The sequence below is a fragment of the Penicillium malachiteum genome, assembly GCF_028827825.1.
Source record: "Penicillium malachiteum strain IBT 17515 chromosome Unknown utg000005l:1.0-9002435.0:326005.0-9005861.0, whole genome shotgun sequence".
Lineage (NCBI taxonomy): Eukaryota > Fungi > Ascomycota > Eurotiomycetes > Eurotiales > Aspergillaceae > Penicillium > Penicillium malachiteum.
Window position 1 is genome coordinate 4,578,009 of NW_026643099.1, and position 26,536 is coordinate 4,604,544.

Consider the following 26,536-nt stretch of genomic DNA (forward strand, 5'->3'; position numbering starts at 1 on the left):
CCCCAACGGTAACAAGAACATCGGGCTGCCGTGGATCGTCATTAGTGCATTTTCCGGACTCCATACTATAATACAGTATTTGAACTCCATACCAGAGTACCCAGCTGATATTCTTTATGATCTGATGTTATTTCCGTCCTTCCGTACTCATCTGATTAGGGCTACCGAGGTTATCATTAGAGTATTTTCAAGGGATTTTTGATCTCCCGTATATATAAAAGGATTAAATTACCCACTATCCCCAATGGAGCCCATGGCAGTGACGTCGGCAAGTCGCCATCGTGTCCCGTGTGCCGCCATCCGGATCCCCGAAGAAGCGTGTTTAGGCCCTCGGCATCAACAATTTATTTTCTTTTTTTTATTCAACTGTATTTTTTGGGAGACTTTATTGAGAATATCCTGCAGGTCATTGTGAAGTCGTAGTACATACAAAGCTACGGAGTAATGAAGTTCCAATTATATCCATAGATTTGCTCCGTGTATAGCCGGTAGTTCAACTGAAAGAGTTCACCGAAATCGGGAGCTCCAGGGTACTCCAGAAAGAGGTCCCTACTCCATACTCTAAGTACTCCGTAGATGCGGGAAAGACACTAACACTTGAAAGAGCGATGTTCGCCAACAAAAAATTATTGGCCCCATTGTAGCTCCAGATGGGGAATGGGGTTGAAGTACGGAGCAACGGAGTTTTGTTTTTAGTGTATTTGGTTTGAATTTTTGTTTCAAATGTTTTCTTTTTTCCGTTTTCTCTTTATAAATCTTTTTTTAAGTCAGAGAGTTCCCCACTTGATACTATACACAATCCAAGTTGGTCTTGATCAAGCATCCACAGTTTCGTAGCCAGGGGAACCAAAGAGGAAGTGTACACTTTGTACGGGAGACCAAATCTACCATTAGTGTAAATTTGGATTGGTGCTCTGACACCTGATTATTCAGGTGTCAAAATATCAGGTTTTCAGTCATGTGATTTCACGTGGTCTATCCAAATCAGGATTAGCCCAAGACCAAACTCTCACTCCCTTTTTCTCTTTCACCTCTTTCCCATCGCCCCTTATCACACACCACAACACGACCGACATTTTCATCAGGATTTCCACGGATAGTACTCTGTAACTCCGCTCTCATTTTTTAGAGAACTGAGATCCCACACAGTACACGCCTTAGGTTGTACCTCCACGTACTCGTACTTCGGTCAGGCAACTCTGGACCATTACCCCCCCTAGGCTGTATTCCAGCTGTAGGCAACATTTTGGGCATTCTAGGGCCTTAACAGTGAATCTTGTGCTGTAGTGAAAGGCCGCTAGATATTTCTGCTTGATTCACTCCGGCTTAAATCTTGAAGGAGGAAAGAAGAGAACACCAGACCATCAAAAGAAAAAAAAAGTTGCTTTTAACATCTTTATCTCTTTCTCTTTCTCTCACTCTTTCCTTCTACTCTATCATCAGTAGCCAACGGGACTTTGGAGAGACGCGACTCTTTTTGGTTCTTGCCGTCTCAGACGACACCCTCCTTTAGGCTTCCCCTCCTCCTTTCACCTTACTTGACTCCTCAACATCCACAACAATGTCTTCGGCCGTAGCAGAGCTGGAGAGCTATCTCCAATCCATGCTGGCGTTGAAGCCTCCTGGTGTATCTGGTTCAAAGATTCAAGGAATCACCACTCTTTGCACCGCGAATGTTCAGGTATGATCTCTCTGCCTCGATTAACGCGTCGATTATAACGTGTCGCCATACCGTATCAGTATGCTAACTCACTGAAACAGAATGAATCCGTTCTCATCCAAAAGATCTACACTCACTTCAAGAAGGCACCGGGCACCCACAAGCTGGGAGTACTCTATGTCGTAGACTCTGTAACCCGACAGTGGGTAGAAGCTGCACGCAAGGCTGGTCAACCTCCCGGGTCTTCGGCCCCCGATGGAACCTTCGCCGCAGGCGTCAACCGAGTCACCGAATTACTTCCTGTTCTGATGGGAGACATCATAAACAACGCCCCGCAAGACCAAAAGGTACGCACTAGACATGCAGATATGGATCAGCCCCTCAGTTGGGGGCCAATCGCCTGCGGCTGATCGCCCCGGCTGGTTGGCAGAGTGTGATGTGATGCATATAGACTGTGCATCACCATACTTCTCTGACCCCTTCACTTTAAGAGAACAGTACAACTTACGTATTTCCTTTTTAAACTTCGTATAGGACAAGATTCGAAAGCTGATTGACATTTGGGATCGTGGATACACTTTCCCAGCTCCTATGCTTGCTTCGTTCCGTGAGAAACTGAATGCTCCCCAAAGTAAGACACCTCTCATTCCTCTTTATCCCCGCCCTTCATCCCCGCACACGTCACGTTTAGAACTTTGTTTACGTTTGCTTTTTCGACCCTTTTTCACATCCTTGGTTTGAAATCTTCCATTTGCCCTCTTTAGGAAATGATTGATTGTTTACCGATAACCATGTCATAATTCATTTAAACTCATTCTAATGCACTAATGCAGACGTTGAATCGACCACCCCTGAAGGATCACCCGCTCCGGGCTTTAACCTTATGGGAACTGCACCCCTCGCTCCAGCCAACAATGGCTCCGCCGCCGCTGCGCAAGATACCTCAAGTATCCTGAAAGCCTTGGCAGATATGGCTAAGCAGAGCACTGCGGCTCCAAATGCCCCCGCCCCGGCTGCAGCTCCAGTTAACCCTCTGGCTGCCTTGAACCCACCCGCTGCGGTGGCCGCCCCCCCAGCCCATTTCTTCTGCCGATCCCTCGGCCATGAACCAGTACGCCGCTGCAGGAGCTATGAACCCCTTCGCTGCCTTGACCGGTGCTCTCGGTCAGAACCCTGCCATGGGTCAGCCTCAGAGTCAAAGCCAGACCCCCAACCCCATGGCTGCTGCTCAGAACCCTCTGGCAGCGATGATGCCTCAAGCCGCGCCCGCTTTACCCGATGGTGGAGCCATGGCTCAGCAGTGGCAGCTGTTGCAAATGCTCGCCGCACAGGGCATTCCCCAGGAACAATGGGCCGCGGCTCTTCAAATCTTCAGCATGACCAACGGCATGGGTGCCAACCCCGCTCAGCTCCCTGGCTTCAATGCCATGCCCGGCATGCCCAACGCTTGGGGTCACCAAGAACAGAACCGTGATGACCGTGACCGCGACTACAACCGTTCTCCTGGTGGTTACCGCCGTCGTTCCCGCTCTCCTGGTGCCACCTGGGGAGATCGTCGTCGCACTGCCTCTCCTCCTCGTCGCCGTGAGAGCCCTGTCTATGGTGAATACCATGCTGATTCCCCTGGCCGTCGTGGTGATGCTCGTGGTCGCCGACCCAATGAATACCGTCAGCGCAGCCCGCCTGGACGCAGACGCCGCTCGCCTTCGCCTCCTCAGAAGGACCCCAACCTCCCTCCTCCTGGACCCAAGCTTATTGAGTGGGATTACTCCATTGGCCAGGGTAACATTAAAGTTCTGAGCCGAACCCTCTTCGTTGGTGGTGTTACCTCATCCGAGGCCAATCTGCGTGCTCTGTTCGGCAAGTTCGGTCTCGTTCAGACCTGTATCGTCAACATCGACAAGCGTCATGCTTTTATCAAGATGATCAGTCGCCAGGATGCGATCAGCGCACGTGATGGAATGGAGTCATACCGGGTCAATGAGATGCAGTTGCGCACTCGATGGGGTGTTGGATTCGGTCCTCGTGACTGCAGCGACTACCAGACTGGTATCAGCATCATTCCTATTGAACGTTTGACCGAGGCCGATCGTAAGTGGATGCTTACTGCCGAGTATGGTGGTACTGGTGGTCACTCTATTGAGTCTGGTATGGTGGTTGAGGAACCTGACATTGAAATCGGTGCCGGTGTATCCTCCAAGGCTATCAGTCGCCGCATCGCTACCGATACTGGCGGCAAACGTGGCCCTATCTCCACTCGCACTGGTCAGCCTGAGCAGCCGCAGCAGCGATTTGGTGGTGGTGGTGGTGGTCGCCGTCATGAGCGTGGTGATGGCTACGGTGGTCCTCATAACGCCGGTCCTCCCCAGGGCGATCGCAATGACATGAGTAACATGAACAACCCTGCCGTCCCCCTGCCGTTCCCGCATACGGTTTCAGCTTTGCCAACATCCCCATGCTCCCTCCTGGTTTCATGATGGGTGCACAGGCTGGCGGCATGCCTGGTTCCCAACCTCCTCCTCCGGGACCGGGTAACTAAACCCTCAAAAGTACCAACTCCTTTTCGATTCTCTTCTTTTCAGCCTTCCCCTTTTTATTTCTCGACTCTTCTTCTCATTGTCTTCTTTCCACCACTTTTTTTCTTTCTCCTTTTTTGCATCTGGACACTGGAATCGTTGTCCACGTGGGACAGCTGGCGTTTCGATGAGGCTCACACGAGATCTGTATCACACTGACAATGGGTGGTTCTTTGTTGTTCTTGGCTTTATCTCCAAGGATGCTTGGTTTTTTTTCCGTTTTCCAAATCGTTTTACTTCAGTCCTTGACTTCAATTTTCCGATATTTCTCTTCTTGTGTACCACTTGCATATGCCTATTACGAAGTTGTGGTGATTTGATAATGCAGCCTACAGCACAGGCATGAATCAGTTATTTTTTATTATGATTGAGCCCTGGAGCTCTACCACCGTAGCCTTCCAGTAGTAAAGCGTAGAGATGATGTATATGTGAATATCCGTTTGTGATAGCAAGTAATGATCTCACAGCTCGATGCGTTCCATGGGCCAAACATTGAAGCTTTGAATCATCATCCACGTGCATTGTTTACTTCATACTAATATGTGCATCAAATTAGATCAACTCAACTTTGGAGGTCAAATCACTTCAAATGTTATCATGGCTACCATACAGTCAATGATTTAACAACGATAACAAGAGGCCGTTAAAGCGATACACACATCAGGATTATAATGACTCGGACTTTGCCCATAGCTACTACATTTAAAATGACTATCTTAGTTCAACCAAGTACTCATCCCATTCCACAGCCTCGTAACTACTACTCTCTGCGCAAATCTTAATCTTGTCCCTTGAGATATCAAGCAGTACGATCACGCAATTCCTTAGACGCCCGGAAGGATTGCTCAAAATCGGCAATAATATCATCAATATGCTCTGTGCCAACAGAAATCCGAATCGCATCCTCGGTAACACCAGAATCGAGGCGTTCCTGATCGGTCAATTGTTCATGAGTAGTAGACCAAGGATGAATCGCCAGAGTCTTGGAATCACCAACACTAGCAGGGTATTAGCAAACTCCTCACATCGCTCTAAAGGGAGGATACATACTTCGCAAGATTCGAGATCAGCTTGAACCCATCAACAACCCGACTCCCTGCTTCAGCACCACCCTTAATACCAACCGATAAGACACCCCCAAACCCACGAGGCAAATACTTCTTCGCCGTAGCATGAGAAGGATGCTCCTCTAAACCTGGATACGAAACCCAGCTCACATTCTCATTCCCTTGTAACCACTTTGCCAGTTTTAGTGCATTCTCTGCGTGTCGCTCACAGCGCAAACTCAGCGTCTCAATACCCAGAATGAGCTGCTGAGCTGCAAATGGGTTAAGGGCAGATCCAAGGTCCCGGAGAATCTCAACTCGAACACGAATGGCGAATGCGAGTGGTCCAAAAGTTTCCCAGAATTTCAATCCGTGATACCCTTCTGATGGCTCGACAAATTGAGGGAATCGAGCACTGTGCTTTCCCCAGTCGAATTTCCCACTGTCAACTACTACTCCTCCGATTGTGGTACCGTGTCCGCCAATCCATTTGGTTGCGCTGTGCACCACTATGTCGGCGCCGTGGTCTATGGGACGGGCGTAGTAGCCACCTGCTCCGAAGGTATTATCAACCTTTATTATAATATTAGCGTTGGATTCACATTATATCAGAGATCAGCCCCAATCCTTGTACTTGAGGCTACCCTCGTAGGAACATTTGAATGAAACGAAAAAGAATGTAAACTTGAACTTGACTTACCACCAAAGGAACACCCTTCTCATGAGCAACTTTCGCAATAGCCTCAAAATCAGGTACATTATACCTCGGATTTCCAATAGTCTCCACATAAACCGCCTTCGTCTTATCATCAATAGCATTCGCAATATCATCCGGGCTATCCCCAGAAACAAATTTCGTAGTAATACCTAACCGTGGAAGCATAACCTTGAACTGGTTATACGTCCCACCGTAGAGGTTAGTCGTCGAAACGATATTATCGCCTGCATGTGCAAGTGCGGATATAGCCATGAATTGGGCTGATTGTCCTGAGGATGCGGCGACTGCGGCAATCCCGCCTTCTAGTGTTGCGATGCGCTTTTCGAATACGTCGACTGTCGGGTTCATTATTCGGCTGTAGATGTTGCCGAATTCCTTTAGACCGAAGAGTCGGGCGCCGTGAGCGGAGGAGTTGAATGTGTATGAGGATGTTGCGTAGATGGGTACGGCGCGGGAATTTGTTGCTGGGTCTGGTTCGTGACTATGACACAATATTATTAGTGGCAGGTTCGAGTTGCGAGCTCAAGATTGTCATTGAGAGTGAGTGGTAGACGGGAGCTTGAATGCCATTGGTTATGTTGATGTTGAACTTACCCAGCGTGCAATTGCAGGGTCTCAAAATGGAGGTTTTGATCCGACATTTTGATCAAGATGATATCAGTACTTTCGAGTTCAACCTTGGAAGTGGATTGAGTTGGTTGACTGATGATCGTAGTGAGGGAAAGAAACTCGAGCTGGATTGTATGAAACTACCATGATATAAACAAAGAGGGACATGCGGGGTTCGATGGCGTGATTCAGCATTATCATCCTATTTCCCTCGCAAATTTGTATTTCTTCTCCACTTATGCCCATCTAGGCAAGTGTTTGTACTCTCAGGTGGGACAAACCTTCGGTATTACGACATTCCCCTGCTTTAGTCGTGATGAGGGGCTTTTCCATAGATCAGTGATATTTAGGAGTGGGTCAACCGTCATGATAGAGAATGATTAAATCAAAGATTTGTGGGGCATAACTTAATCGCCATTTTATTCAAGTGTGGTTCAGACATTTGAAGGGTCCAGATGTGCAAATACGCTTGCCCCCTTTGTTCACAACATTGGAATCCGGGGTTATGCAGGGTATACTCCGCCGGAACCTCACTTCCAACTTGAAGGTTGAGTTGTCCTTCAAGTGATAACTCTAACTCGAGATTCTTTTTTTTATATTACCGAGTCTGTAAATATTGATGCATATCTGTATACACCTGTGTAGGGAAGAGCTATTCTCCGCTGGTAATTTGGAACATTGAAGATACCAATTAATGGTTGGACAACTTAAGTGCCTACTAGGTAGTGCTTGTATGTATGTGGATATAAACAGTTGAAGAATACTATCTAGTAATAAATAGGGATTAACGTGGTTAAGTCCCTTCAATCAAGTCAAACTTCAAATGAATAGTGCCCATTCTTACAATATTTTTTTAAGACTTACACGGGGAATTGGCTGATGAACATATCAAGTGTTCAAAGACTTCGATCATTACCGGATCAGGTTTAATTTAGGTTGATTTTAGGCAGCTGATTAGAAGAAAAATGGGTCTCATGTGGCTGAGTCAAGGGTTATGCACAGTACATTTGTATCCTACCTAGCATGCTACATAGAGGGACATACACATGTGCATGGGTATAGGCAACAAGAATAATCTGCAATTCTTAGAATCATGATATTACTACTACTAGTATTTCAAGTTTATAATAAGTGCATAACCCACGTCAATGTGATATTCATATAATAATAACTTGAAACTGGGATTATATTAATATAACCTTGAAAGTAGTGAGTGGTACCATATTGGGCAGCTGCAAGCCACCTGACTTAGCTGTCACCGATGACGCTTGTGCGACGCCAGTGGCTGACCAAGTTCAACATTTGAATTACTTTATATACTCCAGGCTCCTTCCAACTTCCCACTTTCAAAAATAACCAGTTAACTCAAGCGCTACGATTTTGATTTCAAGTTCGACTTTAATCCAACTCACAATCTTCATCATGGCCATGCCCTGGATCTATGCTATTCGGATCATCCAGGCCATTTTCGGTCTCATTGTTCTTGCTTTAACAGCTTATGGTTTGTCGCGTCAACGGATCCACATGGTATAGCTAGCGATCCTGCTAACACACTCCATAGTCATCAGCACCTGGGATTGGTGGGGTACAACCGATACAGCGAACTTTCTCCTCTTCCTCGCCTGTTGGACCATCTTAATAGCAATTCCCTACTTGGCGCTAGCTCCCACCCATGCCCCACGCCTGGCCCATCACATGGTGATCCCAGCAATGGAAGTGATCACGATGATCTTTTGGTTTGCAGGCTTTATTGCGACCGCTGCGGAACTACCAGATTCTCACGTTTGTACCTGGAGTGCCTGTCGCTCGCGCCAAGCTGCAACTGTATTTGGTGCCTTTGAATGGTAAGTGACCCGACCTGGTTCGATCTCTAGATGTCAGTGCTGACAGTTTATCGGTAGGGTTCTTTTCGCCTTGACCACGTATTTCGCTGTTGTCGATTTCATGAACGGTCGGAGAAGTGGTGAAACTGCTCAGAAGACACAGCACAATGCCCATCTGGGGGTTTGAATGAACTATACTCCATGACAGTTGTCGGTTCGAATGATGGGGTTTCTCTTCCCAGCCGTCCTCGCAATTTGAACTTGAAGTTATCTCAGGCTTCCCGATATCCCGAAGGTGGTACGATTCATGAATTTTACGTCACAGCGCCTATGTTATTATATCAATGTTGATACCCAGATGCATGTCATCAAGATTACTACTAGTAGTGAAATGTTATCAGTTATCTATATACTCTTATCGGATCCACTGATGGAAACGGTTGGGATTTCCACGGTTGCGGTAATTCATGAAAATTTTTCTTCGAACCATATTACCTGTGGAGTGATTGGTGGATACAATCAATTTTCTCTGATGACTTGCATACTCCATATATCAAAGATGAATACTGCATAGACCGAGTCCCAGTTCGGTGTTGATCCGGGCCGAGTGGCGATGATCTAAGTTACACTGGGGCACTTCGATGACTCGGAGTACTCCGTACATCAGATGTTATAGCCTATGTTATAGTTTATCTGGAGTATTAAGTTTATATTGAGTCAAGGATTCCTGCATACGTATTCAATCATCTCGCATAAGAACCATTTCCCACTAAGTTCTGTTCGTCGCCACCAGGGAAAAAAAAATTCTCTGGTCGGCCCACATTAAGTCCGCGGGAAACAAATCAACTCGTTCGTAGGGCAAAGGATTAAAGGATTCTGGAAAAAGAGAAAAAGAAAAAAGGGAAAAAAAAAAGAAAAAGAAATTTTTTTTCTTTTTCTAGTTTAATTCAATTATAAAATTCTTTATATCTAGATCAGATCTCTAGAATGATCAATTGTTCAGGAAAAAACGCCTCTGCTTTCATCTAGCAATCTTTTACCTAACATATTCACCCATCGCCGATCTAGGAAGTAGGGTTTTTGACAGTGTCGCGTGTTTCTCCACATCAACCTTGCCCTCGGAGGCATCCGCTCCTTTGCAGCTGGTGGTCCAGAGTGGATACTCCAGCGCGATCTTTGAGTCCCTCCAAATTCTTCTCCTCCCCTTTCTCGTGTCCTTCAAGTTCTCGCGTTATACCCCTCCCTTAAATCTTTCTCGGGATACCTAGGTATGGCTTCAGACAAGGTCTGGAATGCGCCAGGATCTGAGAAGGGAAAGATGGAGTCCGAAGGCCCAATCACCACTGTGCAGCAAGAATCGAACAACTATGATGTCGACTACGAGAAATATGGAGCCGACCGCGATTCGAACCCTATGCCTGATCTGAAGCGCAAGCTGAAGAGCAGACATTTGCAGATGATTGCCATTGGTAAGTGTCACCAGGGTGTATAGATCTGCCCGAAGAGGATTATACGTGTGGTAGAGTATGTGTGAGTCAGTGCTGACTATGCGCAGGTGGTACTATCGGAACAGGTCTCTTCATCAGCAGTGGTTCTGCTGTCGCAGATGCTGGCCCTGTCGGCGCCCTCATCGCTTATCTCTTCGTTGGAAGTATTGTCTTCTCGGTCATGACTGCGCTCGGAGAGATGGCTACCTACCTCCCCATCCCCGGTGCTTTCACCGCGTACGCGACTCGGTTTCTCGACCCTAGCTTGGGATTCGCAATGGGCTGGATCTATTGGTTCTCTTGGGCTTCGACTTTCGCTCTGGAGCTCACGGCCACTGGTTTGATCATTCAATTCTGGGATAGTTCCATTCAGATCGCCATCTTCATCGCCATCTTCTGGGTTATGATCATTATTTTCAACATGTTCCCTGTCAGCTTCTATGGTGAACTTGAATTCTGGTTCTCGAGCATCAAGGTCCTGACTGTGATCGGCTTCATGATTTTCGCCATCTGTATGGATGCTGGTGTTGGCAAGGAAGGATATCTCGGTTTCCGTTACTGGGTCCACCCTGGTCCCTTCGTTGAGTACCTGATTACCGATGATGCATCTCTGGCCAAGTTTGTTGGTTTCTGGTCAGTTTTGATCAAGGCCGGCTTTGCTTACCAGGGTACTGAGTTGGTTGGTATTGCGGCTGGTGAGACTGAGAACCCTCGCAAGACGGTCCCCTCTGCGATCCGCGGCACTTTCTTCCGAATCATCTTCTTCTTTGTCATGACGATCTTCTTCATTGGAATTGTCATTCCTTCGGATGATACTGACCTCTTGAACAGCGAAGGTAGTGGTGCTTCTGCCTCCAACGCAAATTCCTCTCCATTTGTGATTGCAGCTCGCCGTGCTGGCGTTTCAGCCCTTCCCAGTATCATCAATGCAGTCCTTCTCACTGTGGTCCTGTCAGCTGCCAATTCGAACGTCTACAGTGGCAGTCGTATCGTTGTTGGTCTGGCTCAGGAGGGCTTTGCTCCCCGTTTCTTCAAGAGAACCACCAAGGGCGGTGTGCCTTACCTTGCAGTCTTGTTCACTTCTCTGTTCGGACTTCTGGGTTTCCTCAACGTGTCCGACAGTGGTGCGACTGTGTTCAACTGGTTGCTTCAGATTGCCGGCGTAGCTGGTTTCATCACTTGGTGTTCCCTCAACGCCTGTCACCTTGCCTTTATGCGCGCACTGAAGGCACGCAACATCTCCCGAGATGCGCTACCTTATAAGGCTATCTGGCAGCCATGGTACTCCTGGTACGGACTGTTTTTCAACACTCTGATTATCATCACCCAGGGATTCACTGGTTTCATCCCTAACTTCCAGCTTCAGGAGTTCTTCATCAACTACCTTAGCTTGATCCTATTCGTGGTCCTATATATTGGCCACAAGTTAATCTACCGTCCCGCATTTGTCAAGCCGATCGAGGCCGATCTCGATACTGGCCGAATCAACTATGACAATGAGACCTGGGAAACCACTGAGCCAAACACCTCTTGGTACCGCAAGCTGTGGTCCTGGATTGCTGGTTAGTTCACGCAATCTTTCTCTTGTTTATATACTATGGGTCTCTATGTATTTTTCTTTTTTTTCTTTTCTGTCTCTTATTAAGCTTGTTGGGCATTGGGACACGGCGTTTTGGGGAAATAGCGCATCCGATCATAATATCGGTGTATAAGTGAAACTTGCACAGTTCTAACCTCGGATGGAACATTGAGGTTGCTGTATATTACCTAAATACATAACTATTATATCTCCACTATATGGAAGTTGAATATTTGAATGAATTTGAAAATAAATTAACATTCACTGTTACTAGTATAATGTTATCACTGGTTATTTGACCAAGAAGTTCGATAAAGCACTTGAGAGATTTCAATATTCAGTGTTCCCTTGGGATAGGACCTTGATCATCATCTTCCATGAGGGCCTTTAGGAGGAAGTAGCATAAATCAGACGAGCAGAGGGCGCGTGGGGAATCCCAACCGACAAACTGCTACTTTCCGAGTTCCACGAAAGAGAAGTTGAGAAGTTGCGGGGAACAGAACTTCGTAATGAGACAAACCCTGAGTCCCAACAGGTATATCAAGATGACCCTTCCCACCTCTTCGCCAAACAGCGATATACCGATGCCTTCCATGTCGAAGTTCGACAACCAGCCAGTTATCTTTCCATCCGGGCAATCCCAGAGGCCAGTATGGAAGACAGTCTTTGATATGGCCACGTATATCTTTATAGACCTGCATCGCCTCCACAACTAGGCTTAGTTGTTTCTCATTCAACAGATCAATTCTACCACTTAGATGAACTCGTCCCATAAGGCTGTTTACAAGACACAGTGCGTTTAAATCGTCACTGTAATCTGTCTGCGGATAAGCCCACGATGCACTCTGCTCCGGCGTAACAGCTGTGAGGACCGTTGCGGCAATACACGAGTACAAATGTGGCTCCTGTTGATCACTGGTAGACTGAATGGAATGCGATGCTAGCATGTGGTAGTCAAGTCGCTGGGCACCACTGGAGCATGTCTCAAGGACTACATGAGGGAATCGGTCGTAGATCTTGTTGATCCACTCCATGTATGCACGTCGATGGCCGAGCATACCATCACCAGGACTTGAGGCATTAGCGTCAGTGCCATGGGTGACGTCAATATTGTAGTCTATCTTGAAGTATCCAATCCCGTAGTTCTGAACAAGGTTGTCAATCACTGCATCCAAGCGAGATATAACATCTTCATGGCGAAAGTCGAGGTGAAACCGATTTTGTTCAATGATGCGAACTCCTCGACGTTGGAAATATGCATCGTCTGGCAGATGGCTGGCCTCGGGACAATGAACGCCAATAACCTCCGGCTCGATCCAAACACCAGGAATCATTCCAACGGCACGGATTTTGTCAAGGAGTACTTTGAATCCACCTGGAAATCGCTTTGAGGAAGGTTCCCAAACACCAACAGAGCTCCACCATCCTTCAATATCGGAATACCACCCTGCATCTATAACAAAGTATTCGGAGCCAGCTTTTCTAGCTGGTTCAATCAATGCAGTCACCTTCTCTGTATTTGGATTGCCCTTCAAGCAATTCATGTAATCGTTGAAGATGATAGGCAGGTTGACGTTGTCTTCGTGGTGTCGACGAATGCGACGACGGTACTGAGTGAAGAGAACAAAGGAAGATTCCAGGTCTCCATCAATGACTGAAAGGGCGGTTGTCACACCTGTGAAATCTTCACCGGGATTTAAAGTCTTTGTCCACTGATGGTGTTGGTCTGTAGGGCCACCGGCGATCAAGTACAACCCATGAACGATATTACCCAGCTCCCAATTCCAAGCACCACTATTTTCGATTTGCCACATGAATGTTTGCTTTTTGTCCTTCCGAGTCAAGGCACCCATAGGTAAGGATCCATTCGTGGAGAAAGTGCCCAAGTTTGATTTGATGACAGCAGCTCGAGTTCCTGGACGGTCAAAATCACTGTCTCCAACATCGCCCATGCCGAGAGTATCAAAGTCAAAGCTCTGCCATTGCGCTTCGCGGAAGTTGTTGCTATTCGCGACAACAACATCAAATTCGTTCCACCATTCTTTAGAACCCCGGTTCAGATAGCCAAGTGATAGTGACGCCAGGCTTTCGAGGTGGAGCTTTTTTGGTCCTTGATTCCTCACCCGAGTGGTGCTACGTAGGACTGGGACCCCTTCGAAGACTGAATAACGGCTGTCGACAAAAAGTTCGGTTTTGGGATCTCTGGTGATCACATCGATTCGACGAGTACCGTCACTCTCGGTCCATTCCTTGTGCTCAACGTATTGTAGACGACTTGAGGTGGCACTGAAAACCAAGCGCTCAGATGTACCAAAAATAGAACCTTCTCCTGCTAGTCGCAGCTGTGTCAATGGTAGAATGTGATCCAATTCTGAGTTCACAGAGTATCTCACAGCTGGGCTTCCTGATGGACGAATGCTGTGGATGTAGACATGTTCTTCGGAGTCGATGAAAAAATCAACATCCAAGGCACCAGCTTTCCATTCGATGTAGCGACCTGTATTAGGAAAGTCAGTCAAAGAACAGGTTAATTCAAGTTTCATCTCTCTCAATTACCTGGTGATGACATTGCGATTACTCAACTGATTTGTTGACTTTGCGCTTTTTATTCTGCTGACTCTTGCTTTGATGATGACAAGAGTTTTGATTGATTTTGAAAAAGAACAAGAAATGGCATGTCAAGTGGGTGACTTTATAATTCTTCTGATACCTAGTGTACATAATGGTGCATTCCCACACTGTATTGGGGTGACTCCTAAAGTAGTGTTACCCGCCAGTGTTGACTATTTTATTGAAGTGGATATTTCTACGATTGGAGATTGTATTCCATCACATCGTATGCATCATTAAACCTTGGAAGTTTTGCGTCACGCCTTTAAGGAAGTTTCCCCACTAACTAGTCGGAGTAGTCGGAAAGCTTTGAGAAGTCATCGGGTTCATCCGAATTAGGACAAAGCCGAAGCGGCAAACAATATACCGGAAGGAGGACAAGCAAGCTGCTCACCTGAGCAGTACCTAGTCTAGTGGGGAATAGATGAGAACCAACTTGAACATTTGAACTATTAGAATGGACAGTCTCAACAGCAACTCGGGAAATTTTTACAATTAATCATGACAGTTCCAAGGTTCAAATGTTGATTTCATCGGTACCACTAGTAGTCCATATGGACTTCCTTTAAGACTAAAGAATAGTTTCCTGGGAGTAAAAGCAACCAAGGACTTCAAGTTTACAGAACCTTGGAAGCTCTCTCCGTGAAAAATAGTAGTACATAAAGTAGAGTGAGAGAAATTCAGTATTTCACGGCTCTTCGGATTCATTGATAAGTTGAAACTATACAGGCCAGAGCCCACAGATACGCTTCAGATAAAACTAGTCTATGGCATTGACCCAGAGGTATTTTCATCCTCATCAATCTTTGCCCCTTTGAACGCCCGCGCTGGCGTCTTACGAGAGAATAGAATATCAAGTTCCTCGTATGTGCGATTCTGTTTGACGCAAATACCAGAGAATTAGAAAACATACAGCTGGGAGCACAATAGTGGGTACTGACCTTGGTCTCGGGGAGACGGAAGAAAGCCCATAGATAGACGATGGCAGCTGTCCCAGCCCAGAAGAATCCTGTTTCTAAAGTTTGAGTATATTTGTTTTTGGCAAAACATGGGAGCCCAAGGAGATCTTGACATACCTGTATAGCCGCTGAGATTCCAAGCCGTCGGATTCATGAAGTATTGCTGTAACACACCAGCTACTATGTTCATAAGATAGTAGGCGATACGTGCTAGACAAATTGTTTTCTGGCGGACTCTGGTTGATCCAACCTCAGCAGGAAGTGACCACCCAAGTTGACCGACGGTCATATCGAAAATGAGATTCCAGAACATGGCCAAGGCAGCTTGAGTATACCCAACAGTGGGGCGAGTAGTCCAGATATTCAGAATACCAATAATGAACAGCAATAAAGTCATTGTGAACATCCCCCATAAGTAAAGCGTTCGGCGGCCGAAATAAGGCATACATAAGATCCAACTGATGATTGTGCCTCCAAGAGCGAGGCCGAGACCACCCAGATTAAGAGAGTAGACTGTAGATGTGTTCAAACCGAGTTGCTCGAAGAAATACGAAGAATTGTCTGTCAACCTTTAGTTAGCTATGTTCATTATTGGTTTTTAAAACACCGGTCATACAAGCGAAGTTGGATCCGGATAAGACTTGTCCACAGAATGCCATACAGGCGATCTCAGTACGGCGGCATTCAAATGACTTGAAGCAATCCCAGTAAGAGGTTCCAGCTATTATTTCCTCCTCCAGTTGATTTGTAGACACAATCATTGCAAGGGTCTTGTTCGAGTCAATAGCAGCAGACCTCCGCTGCAATCGCATCAAAGACTGTTTGGCGGAATCCAACCTCCCTTTCTGAACTTCGTACCATGGGCTAGGCGGCGCAAAGAAAATCGCAGGAATGAGGAAAGCAGGCCATACCCACTGAATTGCAAATGGAATCCGGTAGGACCACTCGTCTGGGCGATTCGCCAGAGCACGGAGAACGCCAGCTGCAGTCAACTGACCCGCGCAGAAACACATATTGGTAAAACTTGTGAAGTAGATGCGAAGGACCATCGGGAGAATCTCGGATGCATATGCCGGTGCAGCTGTGAAAAATTAATGTCATTAGCCAGTATATCTAGGTATGCATTCTTCACTCACATGTTGCAAAAATTCCCCAAGGTACGCCCATCAAGACCTGTCCAACACACAGAACGGTAATATCCGAAGCGAAGAAGGTGATAAATGTGAACCCAACTTCAACAATCAGTGCCCAGAAAAGAACTTTACGGTGTCCGTACCAATCAACAACATGACTAAAGGTGAAAGTTAGATTCAATACATATTTCAGGAGGATTCTCTATAGCCTACCCATTTAAAATCGTCCCGAAAAATCCACCGACGGTCGATGCGTTCGTAAGTCCAGCTTGCCATGCTGCTGTTAGTTGGTAGACAGGTGCCCCTGATGCATCATGACCAATAACGCTCCCAAAGTGCTTCTGAAATTGTGGATAGGCGTAGAGTGATTGTACCAGAATTTGAGAATAACCTTCCATAATAACACATAATGAGACAACAAGACACCAGAATATTGCCATCGGGTAAGCATTAATTGCGTGATAGACAGTCAGATTGTGCTCGACTGCAGAGCTTTCCCAAGCATCTCTGACCAGCGCCTTCTCAGATGTGGGTGGCATCGTTGGGGCAGATTCGATGTGCTTCGCCTCTGAAGAAGCTTGCTTTTCAAGTTGGTTCATGGTGCCCTTGTGGAGCCCAAATGTTCAAGAGAATAAAGGTGAAGATAACAAAATCGAGGATGGATCCAGACATCTCCAAAGTTCAGCGGGCCTAGTGGAGATCTTATAGGATAATCGAGCGAAAGCCTCCCGGTTAAATTATACCCTGGACATTAGATTCCATGTACGTTTGCTGTTTCAGGTTGAGGTCTTGTAATTCTGTAGACATGTTCTTTGAACAACGTCATTGGACAGATATCACTCGAACTTACTCCTAAAGACCCAGTAGGATCGGTTAGATCTTCACTTTCCCCGCCACTGTTTTCTGGGGTCTGGGGAAACGCGGAGAAACTGGGAGTGTAGAGATTGACTTCTCAACAATTCAATGCGGATAATGCGGGATCTTCCATTTTGGGATAGTTCCGGTGCGGCAATATTTCCAAGGCTTAGCGTCTCTCTTTTCCTTATACCCACAAAGTCCCTGGGTTTAAAAAAAAAAAAAAATTCAGCCGAAAGGCTGTTGTTTTTCTCCTAACCTGATTGATATCGATTTAGATAATTTAATCGCAATGAATCGGAAATGTTGGCATTGATTGTTTCAATCCATCACTTGTAGTCACACGAGTCAGGGAAGTTTGATTTTTCTTTCCTATGTACATTTCGGTGGCCTTCGAAATCTTCTGCATGTTTGGATTGCTTTCCTTTCAAGTTGTTGGTATGTCCAAATGTCTGGTGGTCAGATAGTATAATATCAACAAATAAACATCTTATTTGGCAACATTTTCCCCGAGAATACCTCTATGATGTGATTCATTTTGGACAGGAACAATATGATCACTCATGGTAAAGACCTCAGCCATATACTGATCAAATTCAGGAAATTGGAATTGCGTGTCGTCATAAGATATTTTGAAATGGATGTCATCAAGAAAACTCTCTGCCAGGGATGCGGTCTGAAATTCTGCAGACATGCTATCAATCTGATACACAGAGTGTTGTTGAACTCTGTTGCTTGGAGACGGAAGATTGGTATCATTAAAAGCAGTTCTCATGATGTCTGGTGATGAGTGCTGTGAGATATTTGAGATCGGTAGGTAGCTGAAGTCAATGGAGCCTCGACTAATGTGATCTGTGTCTTTGAGTGATGGAATCACTCTCTTCGCCAAACGAGCCATCTGACGCGCCTTCCAATCGTTCTTACTCAAAGACTTCAGAATGTTAAAACGTGCTTGCAGATCTTCGTCGGCTTTTTGGGCATTGCTGGGGTTATCGCCACGAGCTTGGTAAGCGACAGCCAGAGACATAGATACTGCATAGGTTATCAAAGGTAAAGGAGGCAATAATGCGTGCTTTTCAATGGAGGTCAGGTCCTGTATTCGACTTGCACAATCCACGCGAAATTTGTATTCGGCGGTGCCGACATTACTGTGTCGACAATACAGTAAAGCCATAACGAGGTACCACAATTCGAGATAGCCTTTAACAAGGTTAGCCTTTTCTTTGAATCCTATCTTTTAAAATAGGAGAGTATTGAGAAAACCCACTTCGGTGAGCTTCTGGAAACCCTTCTAAATCAACTTCCCTTGCAATGTGACGCAAGGATGGGAAGTCTTGTAATGAAATTTTGCCCAACTTTTCTGAATTTGGACGATATGTCTCAATCACATCATCCTGTAGATCACCCATCCTATAGGCGATTAAAGCTACATCCGATCGATACCCTTGGTTCGGTAAAGGCGGGAGTGTTTGGGTATCTCTGTCTGAGATCATTGGGGGGGCAACCGTGCAGACAAGCGTTCAGTCTATCTAGCGCCCTCAGAGTCCACCAAATATAGCGACACTGTACTTGATCTCTATGAACTGGAATATCGTAGTGGAGTGTGAGAATCCACGAGTCATGGATTGCCTGCGAGAGCCGGGCGGATGCTTCCCGCACTGCTCCGCGGCCGTCGTGATATTGAGACATTAATGCCAGAATCTGTATACGAACCAAGCGATCTTGCTCCAGATCCATCCTCATAGCTACATCCAGACCATCGTATAGCGTCTTTGCAAATTCTGGTGGGTTTAAAAGAGGCCCTTTCTCGGTCAAACGCAAGTAAGGGGCTGCTGGGCTTGCCTTGCATGCCAAAAGACACATGGCATTGATCAGGAGTGGTGAAAGCTTTTGGTTACTGTATTTTCGGAGAGCATCACTCCCATCGAGTATCGGCATGAGGCAGTCAATTGAAGTAATATAAGTAGTAACCAGTCCATCTTGGGTAGATCTTGGAAGGGTACGGAAAGCACCAGTCTCTGCAAGGTAGTCTTTCAGATGTGATGACATGGGCAAAGATGTAAGTCTGATTGAATCATACTGCCACCGTTCGTTTTGGCGTAGAGATTTGACATTGGAATGAGAAGTTACAGGATTTGGTGCATCGTCTGCAGGTTGTCGCTGGGCATTGACTTCAGCGGGCGGGGCAGATAACTCGGTCAGAATAGACTCTGGATGATAATCACCCACGCGAGGGGGGTTCAGGACTTTGTCTGGAGCTGCATACTCCTGCAGTAATAGTATCATGAGTCGCCGAGGAGTCCCAGTCTGAAGAAATTGTAGAAGTTGATGGCAATTGATTTGAGTACGGTTGGAATCTCCTTGATAAGGAATTGAGGTGGTCGCAGCGTTTCTTTCGCCGCTGGCAATCATCACATGCCTTCGACGCTCGCTTCCGCCGGGGCTCACCTGGGGATGCCTGCCAGACTAGTTCCATAATTGGAACTTTCGATAGCCTTGCCAAATGGATACAACCAGGTCGCGGAAATGGCTGAGAAGCGTGGCGGGTCGGGACAGTACATTTTAGGAATCCTCCCCCGCACCCCATGGGCCAATCATATGTGGGTGGAAGATTAGTAACCGGACAACATCGATCCACCTGGGCACCTGCCCAGGTGGGCATAAATGCGACCAAGTCAATATTATCAATGACCTACCTAGTCAGACTGGTTTTATGTACCAAACAAGGTCTCCGGCAATTTCAAATTGAGCTATTAGTAGTAGCTATTTGAAACCCCCGCGAGGGGTTGTGGATCGAACGTACATCGCGCTGCGGCCGTAGGGATTCCACGGCCACGCACCATTTGTAACTTGAGATTTTGGTTCAAGTTCAAGGTATTCAAAGGCAGCTATCGCGTGAAAATGCTATTAGTGAAAACCAGCTGGAGGTGACAATTTTAGAGGATATCGACATGAGAAGTACATAATAGGAAACATTTGAATGGGGGCCAACCCTGCAAAAATGAAGGAGCATTAACATTTGAGATAATGTAAGGTGTTGTGGAGAAACCAAACTACTTTAGGAATGGATGTGAGATAGACTGCATGCTGAATACATACCATGCCTGAAGAATTATGAATAGGATAAGTAAGCACATAATTATCTGTTGCATGTCCAGCTAATCCAGAGGTCATCACTCACGTGACTAGTCGGGCTCAGTAAGCCTGAGTCTGAGCGCTCTCTCTCATTAAAGCCCCACCTAGGCACTTCCAAGGTTGGAAAAATCTAGTACACCTGAGTACAACTAATCTCTATCTCCACTCTATGGAACTTGAACTTGAATATTTGAATGGATTTGAAAATAAATTACTATTTACCATCATGTTATTACTGCACCTATGGTTATCTGTAGAAGTTCTAGAAAAGACACTATACACTCGCACGGACTCCCACTGACTACGGAGTACTCCGTTCATCTCCGCCAAAACACCGCATGTGCAAAGTGATAATCTGAATGTTCAACCCATACTTTATGTAAAGATCAACAGGATCTAATGAAATTCATGTGAAACTACTATGACATAGATATGAATGACCACACTGTGGGTACTGGATAATATACATATCACAGTTAACAGTATATGGACCGAAGGAGCCGAGGTATCCCGCCAAGGTCCACTTGACATGTTGCACGAGCTGGAGATTTTGCCCAAAGGGCTTTCTCTCTCCGGATTTCCTCTTTACCTTTTCCCCCACATAACATTTGAACCTGGTTTTAGATTGACCCCTTTTCTTCCCTTCCATATTTTTTCTCCCTCAAGTGCTGGGTCTTTTACGCGCCCTTAATCTCACCCCTTAAACTCGTGAGTCGTGAGTTCTTTCCCCAGGTTCCATGTTGACCGGGGTTCCCGCATGCGCAGACAACAACTAACCAGATTACAGTGAGACAGATAAAGCATCATGTTCTACTCAGATCCACCTCACCTCGTTAGGGCCGGGGAGCTCAAGGAGCCTCCTAAGGGAAAGCCTTACTCCGTCGCCATCCCCGGAACCGAAAAGCCTGGCCGCTCCCCGATATACCGAGCATGGAGTGCGCAAAAGGAGTTGATCAAGTCGCTGGATCCTAAGGTATACTATACATTGGCATTCCATATACTATGTGTCTCGGATAATTAACGGATTTTTACTATGTTTAGATCACGACTGCCCACGAGATGTTCGAGTCCACTGCCAATCGCATTCCCAAGAACCACTGCCTCGGTTGGCGTTCATTCAACACCACAACGAAGACCTTCGAGCCATACCAGTGGATTACATATGAGACTGTCCAGAAACGGCGTACAAATTTCGGTGCGGGTTTGGTAGAGCTACACCATAAGCACAACTGTCATCAGCCTGGCCAGTATGGTGTTGGTCTCTGGTGCCAGAACCGACCCGAGTGGCAAATCACCGGTATGTCGAGATAGCGCAGAGTATTAGGAGAATGGTTTTGTGAATACTAACGTTATTTTAGATCTGGCTTGCATGTCCCAGAGCCTTTTCTCGGTTTCAATCTATGATGTCTTGGCCCCCGATGCGACGGAATACATTATTAACCACGCGGAGTTGAAGTGTGTCGTCACTTCTCTTCCTCATATCCCCACCCTCCTCAAACTCAAGTCATCATTGCCTACTCTCAAGATCATTATCTCTCTGGATCCGCTTGACTCCGGCGAGCAGGATGGTCATTCCAAGCGTGCTTTGCTGGAAGCTATGGCCGCCGACCATGACCTTGCCATCTACGATATCACTCAGGTTGAGGCGATCGGTGAGGCCTCGAAGCGTGCACTTAACCCTCCTTCGGCTTCGAGTCTTGTCACCATCAATTACACCTCCGGTACCACTGGCCCTCCTAAGGGTGTTGTTCTGACTCATGAAAACGCAGTGGCTGCCGCTTCGGCTGGTCTCGCGTTTGTTGGTCAGGCTCGAGGTGACACAATGTGCTCTTATCTTCCGCTGGCTCACATCTACGCTCGTATGTCCGAACACTGCGCTCTGTGGGGTGGTGCCCGAATTGGATACTTCCATGGCAATATTATAGAATTGGTTGACGATCTGAAATTGTTGAGACCTACCGGATTCATGTCTGTCCCCCGACTCTACAACCGCTTTGGTACTGCGATTCGCGCGGCCACAATTGAGGCGCCTGGCTTCAAGGGTGCTTTGTCTCGACACATTATCGATGTTAAGACTGCCAATCTGAAGAACCCAAGTAACCCAACCTTCCGTCACGCTCTGTATGATCGCATCTGGGCTAAGAAGGTTGCCGCGGCTATTGGATTGGACCGTGCGAAGTACCTGGTTTCCGGCTCGGCGCCTTTGGATCCCACTCTTCAGAACTTTTTGCGAGTTGCTATCGGTGCTCCTTTTGTTCAGGGGTACGGTTTAACCGAGACCTATGCTTTGACTGGTGCACAGTCACAATCAGATATGAGCGCCGGTAACTGTGGTTCTCTGGCTTTCTGTGGTGAGGCCTGTCTTCTTTCTTTGCCAGACATGGAGTACTCTGTAGATGATAAGCCCTACCCCCGTGGAGAGCTTATCGTACGCGGCCATAACCTGTTTAAGGAATACTTCAAGAACCCAGAGGAGACCGCAAATGCGATGACAGAGGACGGCTGGTTCCGCACTGGTGATGTGTGCACGGTGGACGATATGGGCCGCTTTATCATCATCGACCGTCGCAAGAACGTGCTCAAGCTCGCTCAAGGTGAATACATCTCCCCGGAGAGACTGGAGGGTGTCATCCTCTCTGAGATTGGCTACCTCGCCCAGGGCTACGTTCACGGCGACAGTGTTCAGACCTTCCTGGTTGCTATTTTCGGTGTTGCGCCCGACCTGTATGCTCCATTCGCTAGCAAGGTTCTTGGTCGTCAGATCGAGGCTACAGATCTCGATGCGATCAAGGCTAGTCTGACAGATGACAAGATCCGCCGTGCTGTCCTTAAGGATCTGGACCGTGTGGCTAAGAAGCACAAGTTTGCTGGTTACGAGCGAGTTAAGAACGTCTCACTGAAGTTGGAGCCCTTCACCATTGAGAACAACCTACTTACTCCAACGTTAGTACATCCTTTCCGTAAAACATTTATCCTTTGATCGTTGACTGACCATGACTATAGTCTCAAATTAAAGCGCCCTCCTACTGCCAAGTATTACCGTGGCCTTCTGGATCAGCTTTATGCGCAGGGCTTGGAGGAGGAGTCTGCTCCTCGTGCTAAGCTTTAGTATTATCACTTAGCTTCTCATTTTATTTCCTTGCGCTATTATGCCGTTGGTGGAGTCATTCAATTGGGTGGACTGCAGTCGAGTTTTGTATATAGAATCCGTATGGGTCTATGCCCTTGTAGTATATGAATATGTATCTTATTAAACAGGTTTCAAGTAATTGATCGTAAATTCATTAAAGGAATCAGGCTTGAATTGTATATTCATCCCAGAAATTCTTTTTTTACTTAAATTTTTATAATTTTAAAAAGTTGGATGAATACAGGTTTCAAATAAGATTTATAAATCAGATAAAACTAAGACTCTGCATAGTATCAAATATTATGATCTATTTGTAGATTCATCGCAAGAATAAAAACATATTTCAAAAATTGCGAGGAAAAGGAAAAAAAACAAAAAGAAATGACAAGAGTGGGATTTGAACCCACGCCTACAAACGTAGATCAGGAAACGGGATTACCGTAAGAGTCAAGGTGGACCTTAACCTGACGCCTTAGACCAACTCGGCCATCTTGCCAATCGATGTAAGCGGTGTCGAATTTTGGCTCCAACACCTAAGCACACCAATTTCACCACCACAGTGTCACTGGAAGTACTCCGAGTCTTCAACATCGTCAAAACAGGGAAATCTTGGTGTTGCCTAGGAGGAACTTGAATTCTTCAGGTATCAAGCTACCCACAAATGGCGGTGTCATCCGGCCAAGTCTGGATAAATCATGGATCAAGGAGGACTCGGAGCGATGAATAACTGAGCCTGGAGGAAGGCGACATCTGCCCAGGTGGAGCACCGCGACTGGAAATGTTCCAATGCTGAGCCTCAAGTTACGGGCTGCTGCACCCGTGGACGTCCATGTATGTACGGGGGCCGGGGGCCTGAAACATTGAATGAACCGTACATCCATACGCATGTGCACGGCGCTTAGCAGTTTTTGGCCTAACAATATATTTTGCCTTTTCATCCACGAAACCCATGCCGCCGCCGCGCCGCTTACTGTCAACCCGCCGTAGACTTGAAGAGACGTGGATGAGCTGAACGAGACTGGCGTATGTGCATAAGTGTGGAAAAAACCAGCTTCGTCCGTCTGCCATGTTCTTCTTAGTTGTGCTTAGTTTCTTGGTGGGTCATTCACTGGCGTCTTCCAACTCGACAGCTCTGGTCGGCTGGCAGTTGGATGGAAATAGCCGCTCCACTTGGGACATAATATGGTCATGTTTCACGACAATATTTGCCTGTACATGGACAGTTCTCCACATGCCTGTTCCTCCACGAAACATTTCTAACAAACGTTGGACTATCACGAAAATCTTCATCTTGCTTCTCGCAATCGTGGCGCCAGAGGTTATCTTCTGGGTAGCGGCTTCCGAGCTCTATTCGACAATTATCTTACAAAAGGCGTGCAATGTGGTCCAGAGCACGAGGGATAGCGATTCATCAGAGCCGAAACTTTGGCTATCGAAGCGAGCAATACCACTGGGCCAAGCACAAGGCCTAGATCATATTGATTTAGACCCGGTCCACACGGACTGGACATTTCGTCAATGTTTTTGCATTGACTCAGGGGGAGTTGCATTACAAACGCAAGATGAATGGATCTACAGACTCCGACCCGAGGACATGAAGCCCTTGATCCAAGCTGGTATTATCCGGTGCTCGGATTTCAGAGACCGGGATGTCGAAGATCGAGCAAAATCCGATTCTTTTGGAAAAGCATTTACCGTCCTCCAGAGTACGTGGTTTCTATGCAACTGCATAGGCAGATGGGCCTATAGCCTCCCGGTCTCTCCTATCGAGATAGCAACTGTTGCTTATGTGTGCTGTGGAATCCTGATCTGTGGGGTTTGGTGGTACAAACCCAAGAATGTGACGACGCCAATTTGTATCTATCTCCGATTTGACCGCAAAGATTTGCCGACTGAGGTCTGCAACCTTACAAAGGGAAACCCAAAAGGGTGGGTTCATCTTCGAGCACGAGTGAAAGAGGAAAGTATACTTTCGGCCTTCAAGACCTTTTTGACATTGTTTAACAACGCCACTAGTCCTGCAACAAGTGACGGGCCTGATCAGTCTCATAATAATGAGCGGGATGATCATTCCCCTCTTGAAAGACCGTCATATGGAATTCTTTTCAGTGCTACTTGTACTTCTGCTGCTCTTATATTTTGCGCTATTCATATTGCCGTGTAAGTTCACATTACCATTCTATTTCATTGAGGTCAATATGAACTAACCCTTTTCATTCTCTCGAGACAGGTGGGATTTCGAGTTTCCAACAAAAGCTGAACAGATGGTCTGGCGAGTTCTTTCACTCGTATCTATCGGGGCTGCTTTCATTTTCAGTGCCGTGGATAGTCTGGTGGAATACACTTCGTTTTTGAAATCTAAGAACATGCTTCCTTCCTTCATGACGGACTATGATCGAAAAGGTGGTCACTGGGTTGTGGTCAAATATAATATTCAAGTTTTGTGTTTTTTGGTATATATACCTGCACGCCTTGGGATGATAGGTCTTGTCTTTTCGTCATTGAGGGCTCTCCCTGTGGCTACTTATACGATTATTGACTGGCTGGCAACCATACCGCATTTCTGAACTCCCTTGGGATTCCTGAGCCTCCAGTGCTGCACATGTGAAACATAGCTAGCCTTGTGTACCAAATTGCCCATGCACGGCAATTTTTGATGATATCCAACGAGGCCAGTATGATATCAATCAATTACCCGAGATTTGACTATTCAATCTTGATCCCATCTATAGAACACTCTGATACTAGATCGGGATCCCTCACGCCATATTCTAATTTCTCTAATTGTCAGATGAGATTATTCCTGCCCAAGAAAGAAAAAGAAATAAGCTTATATGCAAAGTGACTTGTAATGGGACAAAAAAAATTTTGAGAAAAAAAGAAATGATAAGAGGGAGATTCGAACTCCCGCCCCGAAATCGAGACACGGATATTTGGATCAGGTATACCTGAACCGTGCGCCTTGGACCGCTCGGCCATCTTACCAATTTATGTAAGGGGTTTTAGTTTCTGGCATCATAATCTACAACTTTCCAACCCCTGACATCTATGGAGCCCACATGTGGTACGGAGAACAATTCCCACCTGGCAGGTGTATACATGTCCAGGGCCAGCACTTAAGTACGAGTTACAACTTGGATATTTTACGGTCTTTCCCGACGTTCTCATATCATGTTTCAGTTTATGAGTTTTACATAATTTCCCACTGTGTGACAG

General features: G+C 46.4%; 10 protein-coding genes across 10 annotated transcripts; 5 read left to right on the forward strand and 5 right to left on the reverse strand.

Moving 5' to 3' along the window:
* Window positions 1-1,561: 1,561 nt before the first annotated feature.
* N7483_011711 (Nrd1 complex RNA-binding subunit) lies at window positions 1,562-4,137 on the forward strand (the record flags this gene model as incomplete). Its single annotated transcript, XM_057095138.1, has 5 exons — window positions 1,562-1,681; window positions 1,762-2,007; window positions 2,195-2,291; window positions 2,494-2,720; window positions 2,773-4,137. The coding sequence occupies 5 exons, from the start codon at window positions 1,562-1,564 to the stop codon at window positions 4,135-4,137; spliced, it is 2,055 nt and encodes a 684-aa protein (XP_056941109.1).
* An 898-nt stretch (window positions 4,138-5,035) lies between these two features.
* Window positions 5,036-6,641, reverse strand: N7483_011712 (O-acetylhomoserine aminocarboxypropyltransferase/cysteine synthase family protein; the record flags this gene model as incomplete). The annotated part of the gene is made up of 4 exons (XM_057095139.1): window positions 5,036-5,234; window positions 5,287-5,855; window positions 5,983-6,481; window positions 6,595-6,641. The coding sequence occupies 4 exons, from the start codon at window positions 6,639-6,641 to the stop codon at window positions 5,036-5,038; spliced, it is 1,314 nt and encodes a 437-aa protein (XP_056941110.1).
* Window positions 6,642-8,031: 1,390 nt separating this feature from the next.
* Window positions 8,032-8,619, forward strand: N7483_011713 (MARVEL domain-containing protein; the record flags this gene model as incomplete). Its single annotated transcript, XM_057095140.1, has 3 exons — window positions 8,032-8,110; window positions 8,171-8,453; window positions 8,511-8,619. The coding sequence occupies 3 exons, from the start codon at window positions 8,032-8,034 to the stop codon at window positions 8,617-8,619; spliced, it is 471 nt and encodes a 156-aa protein (XP_056941111.1).
* Window positions 8,620-9,702: 1,083 nt separating this feature from the next.
* N7483_011714 (putative arginine transporter) lies at window positions 9,703-11,486 on the forward strand (the record flags this gene model as incomplete). The annotated part of the gene is made up of 2 exons (XM_057095141.1): window positions 9,703-9,901; window positions 9,988-11,486. 2 exons carry the CDS (start codon window positions 9,703-9,705, stop codon window positions 11,484-11,486), a joined length of 1,698 nt encoding a protein of 565 aa, XP_056941112.1.
* Window positions 11,487-11,905: 419 nt separating this feature from the next.
* N7483_011715 (putative Melibiase subfamily) lies at window positions 11,906-14,067 on the reverse strand (the record flags this gene model as incomplete). Its single annotated transcript, XM_057095142.1, has 2 exons — window positions 11,906-13,995; window positions 14,055-14,067. The coding sequence occupies 2 exons, from the start codon at window positions 14,065-14,067 to the stop codon at window positions 11,906-11,908; spliced, it is 2,103 nt and encodes a 700-aa protein (XP_056941113.1).
* Window positions 14,068-14,873: 806 nt separating this feature from the next.
* N7483_011716 (general substrate transporter) lies at window positions 14,874-16,799 on the reverse strand (the record flags this gene model as incomplete). Its single annotated transcript, XM_057095143.1, has 6 exons — window positions 14,874-14,984; window positions 15,050-15,123; window positions 15,185-15,628; window positions 15,684-16,148; window positions 16,204-16,358; window positions 16,414-16,799. 6 exons carry the CDS (start codon window positions 16,797-16,799, stop codon window positions 14,874-14,876), a joined length of 1,635 nt encoding a protein of 544 aa, XP_056941114.1.
* Window positions 16,800-17,545: 746 nt separating this feature from the next.
* On the reverse strand, window positions 17,546-18,229 carry N7483_011717 (uncharacterized protein; the record flags this gene model as incomplete). Its single annotated transcript, XM_057095144.1, has 1 exon — window positions 17,546-18,229. One exon carries the CDS (start codon window positions 18,227-18,229, stop codon window positions 17,546-17,548), a length of 684 nt encoding a protein of 227 aa, XP_056941115.1.
* Window positions 18,230-18,465: 236 nt separating this feature from the next.
* N7483_011718 (fungal specific transcription factor domain-containing protein) lies at window positions 18,466-19,341 on the reverse strand (the record flags this gene model as incomplete). The annotated part of the gene is made up of 1 exon (XM_057095145.1): window positions 18,466-19,341. The coding sequence occupies one exon, from the start codon at window positions 19,339-19,341 to the stop codon at window positions 18,466-18,468; it is 876 nt and encodes a 291-aa protein (XP_056941116.1).
* Window positions 19,342-20,995: 1,654 nt separating this feature from the next.
* Window positions 20,996-23,299, forward strand: N7483_011719 (putative AMP-binding enzyme; the record flags this gene model as incomplete). Its single annotated transcript, XM_057095146.1, has 4 exons — window positions 20,996-21,163; window positions 21,232-21,487; window positions 21,549-23,133; window positions 23,194-23,299. The coding sequence occupies 4 exons, from the start codon at window positions 20,996-20,998 to the stop codon at window positions 23,297-23,299; spliced, it is 2,115 nt and encodes a 704-aa protein (XP_056941117.1).
* A 1,252-nt stretch (window positions 23,300-24,551) lies between these two features.
* Window positions 24,552-25,484, forward strand: N7483_011720 (uncharacterized protein; the record flags this gene model as incomplete). The annotated part of the gene is made up of 1 exon (XM_057095147.1): window positions 24,552-25,484. One exon carries the CDS (start codon window positions 24,552-24,554, stop codon window positions 25,482-25,484), a length of 933 nt encoding a protein of 310 aa, XP_056941118.1.
* Between the last annotated feature and the right edge of the window lie 1,052 nt (window positions 25,485-26,536).